At 32.6% G+C, this 10853-nt stretch overlaps 1 protein-coding gene across 1 annotated transcript in view; it reads left to right on the forward strand.

Annotated features, from left to right (window-relative positions):
• Positions 1-3803, forward strand: part of LOC139516567 (kinesin-like protein KIF16B) — a 55403-nt gene extending 51600 nt beyond the window's left edge. Inside the window, exons 31-34 of the mRNA XM_071306747.1 lie at positions 568-684; positions 1117-1206; positions 2235-2315; positions 3477-3803. Of these exons, the coding sequence (XP_071162848.1) occupies positions 568-684; positions 1117-1206; positions 2235-2315; positions 3477-3638 (450 nt within the window). The 3' untranslated portion in view covers positions 3639-3803. The remainder of the gene's footprint in view (positions 1-567; positions 685-1116; positions 1207-2234; positions 2316-3476) is intronic.
• The last annotated feature ends 7050 nt before the right edge of the window (positions 3804-10853 follow it).

Below are 10853 nucleotides of genomic sequence, written 5' to 3' on the forward strand. Positions count from 1 at the left end.
TACTGATTGGCCTCTATGTCTGATAGTGACATTTTGACAAAGTGTTGATTAGTAATGCAAAGCATTAGACAAGTATCCAGTCGAGAGTGTATAGGATTCGGAAACGGTGATTTACCATACAAAACTGGAACCCTCAGATACCATCGTAACACCGAAAATATACCGCACCTAAATTGGCTGTATTTTCGTAAGACAATATATTCAAAATTTAAAGATCAGTATTGATGCCAGAATTTTACGTTATTGATGGGCGACGAACCTTCAGATAAGTTCAGTGATATAAAACAGTCTATAATTATATATTCAAAAAATTTTTCGGTATGAACGAGGTGCAAGCTGAAACGTAATTGGTGGGGATCAATTTCAACAAAATAATCTTAAACATAAAAAAACACTGATAACCGAAAATAGTCAATAGAAAATAATTGTTTGTGAGCAAAATCGTTTTGTTTTTTATGTTTAAACATCTCTGTATGTGAGGATCTTTCATAGGATGGATTATTTTCAATAATGAAACTCATTATGTACTTTGATCATATAAGCTGATTTATCCAAATTCTTTTACAGGATGGCACTTCCCTGGCATGTAGCACATTAACAAACGTTTCTGGTATAGGCGTGAATGTTTCTTCTTTCAGTCTACGAAACTGTGGTTCCGACAGCTTTTATGAGTTTGAAGTACAGGTATATATTTTCAGTGTTCATCTTAAAATAACTTTTGTTTTAAGGATTTTCCATTTCTAAGGGAAAAAAATTCTTGACTGACTGATTTCTTTTACATACAAATGGAAGTTTTTAACGACCTCGACAGGCTATACAACCCTTGCACGGTCTGATTTCTTTCGCCAAAAGCAAAGCTTACTTAATAAAATATTTCGAATACATATTAACAATTTGTGTATTGAATGAATAAAATATATGAATATAGTTTTATTAACTTCTACCATAAATTCTTTAATGACACATTTAAAACAAGAATAACACGAATACACATCAACTTAGTTAAACCATGGGGCACCATTGACTTTAAAAAATAGTCTTCAAGCTTTTTGCAAGTTATTAATTAACATACTGTACCAGTTTCTGAGAAATGTAACTAATAATAACTCTTTACAGCTGGTAATTGGGAAAGATAATTGGACAGTTTACAGGCGTTATAGTAAGTTTCGAGAAATGCACAAGGAACTGAGACAAAGAATTCCCGAGGCAAGTATTACATACGTACATATGATGTCATTTAGAACTGCAATGGCCGAAATGTCGTCTATGATATTAACTATGAATTTTATTGACACATATATACATTAAAGGCCGTACCATGACCTATAATGGTTTACATTTATAAATTGTTACTTGGATGAAGAGTTGTCTCATTAGAACTCATAACACATCTTCTTATATCTATTTAGCTGTATAATGTTTCCGTTTTATTTCATGACATAAATTCGCAATGCAAATACAAAGAAAAGTATTAGGATAAACGGTAAATATAATCTTTAGTGTTAAAACTTTTGAATTATATTTGCATACTTTTCATGTTTTCATGTACACACCTACTCCACATCACCAGTCAAAAGTAAAACAATTAAAACTTCTCTTTGGCGAGTTGAATTAAAAATTCCATTATGTACTTTAATAAACACAACAAACTGTAAACATAACTTGATACAGGTAAACTGAACTTAAGAATAACATCAGTGAAGCATATTGTAGGTTAGAATAACTTTCTTTGTGGCAGATTGTTTGCAATTGATTTCCCCAACATCAAGTTGTATTTATGTTTCTCATTTGGTCATGCATTTAAAAGGCTAAATACTGTATAATTTGGAAACAAAAGGGGAAAGTACTCGACTCCACGCATACCGTCCAATTGTTTTTTTTTAAACATGAATTGTATTTATTGAAAAAACACCTGAAAATATTTTACCATGAATATTCCAATATCTTTTTTTGAAAAGGTTGTGTTTAACAAATCATAGCAGACTGATACATCTAGAAACAGGCTTGTCTTTTAAAAAAAATAAGTAATGTGAGAAGTTGTCCAAAATGCATTAATTTTTTGGGAACGATTAACCTTAGAACAATGAAGAAGAAGCTAGCAGTTTTTCAAGATCACAAAATTAATTTTGTATAAAAAAATCTGTTATCCCTCTTCTCAGTTGTTATCCCTAAAAAAAACTCATCTTGCTAGCTTTTGAGTCGTTATGAAAAATAATTTTGATATCATATTTTAGATGCGCAAGATAAATTTTCCACCAAAAAAGATATTTACTAAATCAGAGAAGATTTTGGAACAAAGAAAAAAGCAGCTTGAGGTAAAACATTATCATATTGAAAAAGAAATAGGAAATAATAGGAAAAAGATACATGCATGTTATTACCTATGCTAAAAGGTAAATAACAATGTTATATGGTGTCAGTACAAGGACGAAATTTAACAAAGGTTCCAGAACAAATGAACTTGTTATAAAAGAGCAGTAAATAAACTCATCATATATACCAGGACTAAATTTTGTATATACGCCAGATGCGTGTTTCGTCTACAAAAGACTCATCTGTGACGCTCTAATCCAAAAATGTTAAAAAGGCCAAATAAAGTACGAAGTTGAAGAGCATTAAGGACCAAAAATCCTAAAAGTTATGCCAAATACAGCTAAGGTAATCTATGCCTGAGGTAGAAAAGCGTTAGTTTTTCAAAAATTCAAAATTTTGTAAACAGTTAATTTATAAATATAACCAAATCAATGATAATTCATGTCAGCACAAAAAGTGCTGACTACTTGGCTGGTGATACCCTCGGGGAAATAAATCTCCACCAGCAGTGGCATCGACCCAGTGGTTGTAAATAAACTCATCATAGATTCCAGGACTAAATTTTGTGTAAACAATTGAAAATGAACCTCTTTTAAAACATAGACATAATCTCTTAACTATCATCTTTGGAATAGTAAACAGGTACAACGAATATGTTGCATAATTTTGCTATTAGAAATGCAATTCAAAGAAATATCAAAATAAAACAAAAGATATTCTTTAGGGTATGTTCCATTGCAGCTTCTAACCATTCACACAATTAACTTTGAAACAGAAAGAATACTGTTTAAAAGCCCATAAATATAGTTCTGTATTCATGATGATTTGTATGTTTGTTTGTTTGTTTTGATTTTGAATTTGACTTTTGTTCTTTGATTTAATTCGCCTTTTCAGAAACTAGAGGACTATGGGTATTCTCATTGTTCGTACATCAAAATGAAAATAACGTTACGTCATTGATTTAATTTCAATTGTTTAGAACGTTTTTGACCAATCACAATGTTTTGGTGTACGGTTTTAAATATATTACCCAGAACGCATTAGATTCTGAAACGGCGAATTGCAGTTGTTATTAAATAGTTGTAACTCTTTTTTTAGAAAAAAAGTAAAAAGAATAATATTTGATATTGTCTTACATTCATTTTTTTTTATCTTATTCACAGGTGTACCTTCAAAATGTGCTTGAAGTCTTCATAAAAACTCCGTGGTGTCCATTACATCCACTGCAAAATAAAGACCTGAATATGAAATTATTGTGTGACTTCGAGCCTTTTTTTAAAAGAGGTCTATTTGAACGATCAACAAATATACCTGAAAATCGATGAAGAAATATTTGTAGAATATCTAAACATGTAGCAAACAGATTGAAAACTACAATTCTTTTCCCAGAAGGATAGTTACACAGTTTTATAAGTAACAGACGATAGAAAGTTAATTTTTAGAATATCTTTTATAATAAAGAATAATATGCCTAATGATTAAGGGCCAGTATTTATAGGTTGTCTTTGCTTTTCTGAATGCACACACTGATCAATCGATATAAACCATATACTCTAAATGTCTTTTTAATTGCCGCACTCTTATTATTTAGTAATTACAATGTAACTAAATGCATAGTATCTATGTGTATCTAATATCAGTCAATAGATGGTTCATTAGATATAATCATGCACCACAAAAGTTGCCACTTGTATAACAACTTCAAATTGTTCTTTCTTTGATTCGATTCTCTGACATGTTCAAAGTCTTGAGATTTTGTTTAATTGTCAGTTAGTCACCTGTCCACATTAAGTGTTTTGACATATAAATCTATACCACAACTTGGAAATTTCATACTCAATTCCTTTTGTTTTACAATTCAATATTCGTTCTTGCTAGCTCGATCATTTGTGTGCTTTACAAAATAGGGATGACTGCTATGTACTAAACATCATATTATATTCCTTTGAATATGGAATTTAACGACAGTAAAATAAAGTAAATAACACACACAACAATGAATGACAGAGCAAATAGTTACCCCTCGAAAAGGCATTGTGATCTTGGCTAAGCCGCGGTTCTCAATGTTTCCACGGGATAAACATCAATCAACCTCTTATCTATGTGTTGTTTATATGATGGAACCCAATCAGAAACATTTTGATAGTTACTGGAAAGAACAACAACAATCAATCTAAATGTGAAATTTATTTACTGTGTAACCTGCCTAATCCGACATCTGAGTATTCCAACGTCCTGCTTAAACCGACACATTTTCATGGTCCTAAAATATGTCTATTCTTGCAGAAATATCCCGAGTAATCCGACACCCTTCATAATCCGACATTTTTTCTGGTCCCCAGTGTGTTTGATTAGGCAAGTTATACTGTATATGGCTTCTTAAATAATCTTGTTTTTAACAAGTGTTTAAAGGAATCAGATTCATCATGTTCATATAAAAAAGATAAGAATATGTCGGTCTGGAGAGGCACAAAGTTCGTCCTAAAGAAAAAGTCTACTTCCATATTCAACAAATATATTGCTAATGAGAAACTGGAGCATACTGATCATTTGTTCCTCGGTGTAGCATGTGTTACGTTTTTGTGCACCTTTTCTTAAAAGTATTGTATCGTTAAGCAATACATTTATAGCTTATGTTCCATTTTTATATGTATTGCAAGCCATTATTGATCATTTCTTTTATAAAAAAATCTAACTGCACATATGGAATGGTAGTAGAAAGGATTGACACATTTTAAGGTTCTGATATAATTAAATTCAAAGAAAGATCGAGATTTAAAATGATCAAGAATTTCTATAGAGTTTTGTTATAGATTCCATATATATGTTAAACCACCTTAGCGAGAAAAAAAGTTTCACAGCATAATAAATGTTTGTGTTACATAGTTGCAAACAAGGTTTGAATTTCAAAAGTCGACAACAGGAACACTTTTCGAAATGCGGGCTCTAAAATGGTTTTTTTATTTGGTTTCCTTTTTGGCGTAAACGTAAAATGTAAAGCCAATATTATTAAGCCCAAAAGATAAAGGTTCTGGATGTTACTCAACTTAAAGAAAACCTTATTTTCGACTGTTCTCGTAATAGTCGATAAACTTTAACATTATGTCGGTTTCAGTCCTAACGTAAATTGTGATCTTTCATATTTCAACTTCGATACTTTGTAAGTATTTTTATATTTTAATTTCACATTTAGTTTATAAAACCAATAAGTTTTAACTGTTGTCCATGTCACGCTTTAAAATACGGTTTCATAAATGGTTGAAGACTGTTGGCCGCTGTAAGCCATCTGTCAAAAACACAGACTATTGTGTGTGCACTGATCAGACCATCGATCGAGTACGCTGTCATAGCGTGGGACCGCCATCAAACCACACTGACCTCGATTGGGTACATCGCAAAGCAGCACGTTTTGAATTTTTATCAGTACACCGACACAGGCTGTGTCACTCGACTATTAGAACAACTCCAGTGGGATACCCAACAGCAAAGACCAATAAACCAACGGCTTGTCCTTTGCTACAAGATCCAGAACCAACTAGTGGAGAGACAACCAGCTATCGATCACATACCTGGGGACAGCAAAACAATGGGTAGCCATAGAATTAGACAAATCAGGGCAACAAAGGAGGTATACAACAACTCCTTTTCCCCACGCTCTATAAGAGACTGGAACTTACTATAAGACACAGTAGCAGCTGCATCAACACCTTGAAGAGTTTAGGACCAGATTACCCAGTATGCCCTGGACCCAGATGCAGCCTAACTATACACCAGCTTGCCAAATTGTAAAGTGTAAATAGTTTTAAATATTTGGAATTTTTTATTTTATTCATTGGTGAAGCCTCCTGTTTTACCGAACGGAGTTATTAAAACAAATATGAGGTCAACTCCTTAACGGACGAAGAAAAAGAAGACTTATGTTGTCCTCTTTACATCATTTTGTTAGTTTTGCAGTTAGGTTACTGTATCCTAGTCCTATAACCCCTCCCTCGCATCTCCTTTTATTCATCAAAAACTGGATCAAAATTTAAAATAAATAAAAACAAACAAATGCATAGATGCCGCTCACGACATCCACGGTATATTCAATCACGAACATATGGAGAAAAGATTATATGTGAAAAAGAAGCAACGCTTTGTATTTTTTTTTTGGTAAAATTATACGTTAAAAGCAAGTTTAAAAGAGCAGTGACTTTTAAATTATATCGTAGAAAACTTACGAAAAGTAAACAGACATGTTTAATTTACGCTTTTCCGAATACACCCACCAAATTTGGTAAAAAAAGTTTTTTTTCTTCTTAGGCAGTTGATATATTGTTTAACTTCGTTTAATAACAAGCCATCAAACAAATTATCAGTATTGAGGTGAAACACATATATATTAATTTCGATCTAAACTATGAAAAACTTGATCAAAACCATGACGAATTTCTAGACACTTAACCGAACCATGTCAACTGCTTAACCAAACAATAGCAATTTCGATATCTTGCTTATTCTGCGTTAATTTCGTGAAATATCAATTCAAATGTAGATCGTTTGACTTCAAATACAGATTCAAACATCTTATTTGCTTTTTATTTGCTCGTTTGAATATAAAAGAGGGACGAAAGATACCAAAGGGACAGTCAAACTCATAAATATAAAACAAACTGACAACGCCATGGCTAAAAATAAAAAAGACAAACAAGCAACAGCACACACGACACAACATAGAAAACTAAGGAATAAACAACACGAACCCCACCAAAAAAACTAGGGGTGATCTCAGGTGCTCCGGAAGGGTAAGCAGATCCTGCTCCACATGTGGCACCCGTCGTGTTGCTTATGTGATAACAAATCCGGTAAATAGTCTAATTCGGTAGGTCACATTCATGAAAGGAAAGGGAATGGACGTAAGGAACATATCCGATATCATTTGTGAAACGGTTATTCCATAACGGTCAACCAACTCGTGATGGCGTCCGTAAAATTTACGAAGGGATGATTTCAACTTCACCCTTTGGAACTCTTGGTTTAATAGCTTCCTTGTGAGCAGCAACCCTCTATCAAGAAAATCATGATAGGAAATGCAAGCACGGGAATATCGTATCAATTGGGAGATATATACCCCGTATGCAGGTGCTGCTGGAATGTTGCTACTTAGAAATGGAAAGTTCACAATTGGAAAACTGAAATCATCTCTTTTGTCGTAAAGTTTTGTTTTTAACCGACCCTCATTGTCAATTTCTAGATGTAAGTCAAGATATGAGGCCGACTTAACTGTATCTGTAGTATCCTTTATCTCTAGCTCGATTGGATAGACAATAACTGAGGAGATTGTTTTGGGAGGTAACATAAATTAACCATGTCAATGTTAACCAAACTATGACAAAATCACTGTAATAAACGCTCCTCGCTATGACGAGGTTATTACTCGTGTATAGAGGCTCCAGACATGTGACAGGCGCAAACATGCGACGGGGTGAAACAATTCTTTAGACATCTCAACCCTTTCCTTAAACCACCTGCAAATGTAGAATAAAGAAACACACAGCAATACGCAGATCCTGAAATCGTTACGAAAACATTATGTGAATCAACATTTATATAAAGATAAGTTGAGATAGATTAAAACTGATTGTAAATGACACATCTTGATATCTCTGAATATCACAGTGACTATATGAAGGGCAATATTGTTATATCAGCATATTGCGTCCTTTGTACTTTGTATCATTTGTATTAAAATTATTTGATATGATAGAATTTATTCTGATATCAATTTGTACCTGTTTTTTTGTCTTCTGTAATGTTATACGGATTTTTATAGTTTCCTGCTTTTTTCAACCAGGAAAACAAACAAGTATGTATATAGTGTACTTCTTTCATCTGTTCAATAATAGATTTTAAAACATAGATACGAATTACTATTTCAGTCATCGAAAGGTGAACTTCTTGTCTCAAATTAATATTTATGGCTTTTGATCGACAAAACCAAAACGTAAAGAAAAGAAAAACCCGGACAAATATTAAAACGGTTACCTATGTTTGAGGGGTTGTGGTGCAATAATCACACGGTTAAAATTATTTGGTGATGTAAGGGTAATTCTAGCATGACGTCCTTCAAACGCTTTGAGTACACACCCGTGGTAAAATATGAATATATTGCATGGGCTGTTCCGATCGTACTCCCACTTCATATGATTTCTTATGAATGAGCTTACCGACGTCATAGAACGATAACGTCAGAATATAAGCATTTTACGGGAAAATACACGCTTGTGAAAGCGAAAACATCACAACAAGGAAACGTAAACAAACGATGCAAAAAATGTGCTATATAAGCAATTGTTTGTATCCATATAACACAAAAAAGTAAAGATATAATTTACAATCATCAAAACATATCTAAATACGTTATTGTAAATAGTTTAAGCATGTCATTTATTACGTTTGCTTTGTTCTTTTACATTAATTTAAAAGTGCGTTTATTTATGGGAACGGCAAAAAATGCCTTCACCTAGGGCGCTTTGATCCAAAAGAATTGCCGTATTTGTCCTATTAGAATCGAAATAATTCATGGGGGCTTGAATATATCGTAATTTTACCACGGGTTGTCCCTTTATTCCGATATTTTACCCCTCGCTATCGCTCAGGGATAAAATATTTTGCATGAAGGGCCAACCCGTGGTAAAATCACGATATATTCAAGCCCCCATGAATTATTTCTTACTTAACTTATATATTTTCAATTTAATATAAAAATATTGTAAATTGTGGATTTTGGAGTGAAAAAACGGTTACAATATATTAAATCAGAATCAGAATCTTCTTTTTGTTAACAAAATTACAAAAAAAATCCACAAATAATCCTTTCTTTTATTTTGAATCAAACTTATTTTTTTTTTATCAACGTTCAGTATTTTCTTCACAAACTTGACAGTTTCTGAATGTCATACATTGCATTTGATTGTTAGGTCTTTAAATACTTGTTCATTGACGTATATCCGATATCTTTTATGTATGTGTGTGTATGTATGTGGGTTTAATCTTATGATTGCCGATCAATGGATAGAAAAAAGAACATATAAAATAGGCAACTGTTTACAAAGGTTATTCAACTTGAAGTTTGTCAATGTGTTTTATATAATTATTAAATATTATCAAAATAACTTACATAGCAGTGTCCCAAACTTTCAAATAAGTATGAAGTGTGTGTTCATGTTATACACATGGTGTCGGTACAACTATGATTTTTGTCCTCAATTCTCTTTAACTTTGTGCTCTTTTTTGCCTTATCAACTTTTTTTGATTCGAGCGTCACTGATGAGTCTTTAGTAGACGAAACGCGCGTCTGGCGTAAATATAAAATTTTAATCCTGGTATCTATGATGAGTTTATTAACAACTTCATTACCGACTTCCATACTCATGTCGTTATCGATAAAAAAAAAATCATCCATATACGATATCGGTATGAAAAGTTTCCAAAAAATCATGTGTGTGATGGAAAGTGAAATTTTAGAAATTAGTATAAGTGCTTCTTAAACCACCATTAAATGTATACCTTTAATTGTAAGTAATCCTTTTTGAACATCTGTCTCAGAATGCATTAACCAGAGACTAGTTCTAGATTGTTTAAAATAGCATGATTACTGGAGAACAAGTTTATATTTTCCAGTTATGGCGTGTGTTGAGCTATGCCAATGTTGTCTTCGAGCAAATGAAGAAGAGATCGCATATCATTGGTGTAATGAATGCAATGAAGCTGTTTGTAAAAATTGCGGTAAAGCTCACAGACGATTTTCCAGTGCTCATGATGTTATATCGATAAAAGATGCTCCTGTTGGTAGAAAAGCCGTACCAAAAGACTGTGTTTCACATGAGAATAAAAAACGTATACTGTTTTGCGTAGAACATGATAAACTTATTTGTCATGCATGTTTATCAGAAAGCCATAGACAGTGCAATTCAATTGTGGAAATAGAAAAGGTTGCAGATGGCATAAAAGACAGTGCTGCAATAAAACAACTAAAAGAGAAAATGACAAAATTGAAAAGTATTCTCGAAAAGACACAAATTGAGAATGAACAACAACTAACTATAATCAATATAGATAAAGAGGCCGCAATTGACCACATTAAAGAATTCCTGCAAAGTTTTAAAGATCACTTAATACAAATTGATATTAATCTTAAAAAGAAATACGAGAAAATAGTAATAAAAAATAAACAAAACAAAGACATTTTAACAGATCTAACACAAAGCCTGCAAGAACAAGCGGATTGGTTGTGTATGTTGGAAAGTAGTTCCTCTGAAAGTAACATATTCCACGCAGTAAAACATCTTGATACCATACAAGAATCAAGAGAGAAGCAAGTCAATAAGATCAAAAACGATTTGATAACCATACCATTGGACGTATTACCTCCCGAGGCAACGAAAAGCATCGAAAAACTTTTCCAAGAATTTAACCAGAAAACAGTATCTCAAACTGTGCAGTCTATTACCACTACGTCGACCAGTGAATTGAAACAACCACAAATCAAAACAGATAGA

The sequence above is a fragment of the Mytilus edulis genome, chromosome 3, assembly GCF_963676685.1.
Source record: "Mytilus edulis chromosome 3, xbMytEdul2.2, whole genome shotgun sequence".
NCBI classification, from domain to species: Eukaryota; Metazoa; Mollusca; class Bivalvia; order Mytilida; family Mytilidae; genus Mytilus; species Mytilus edulis.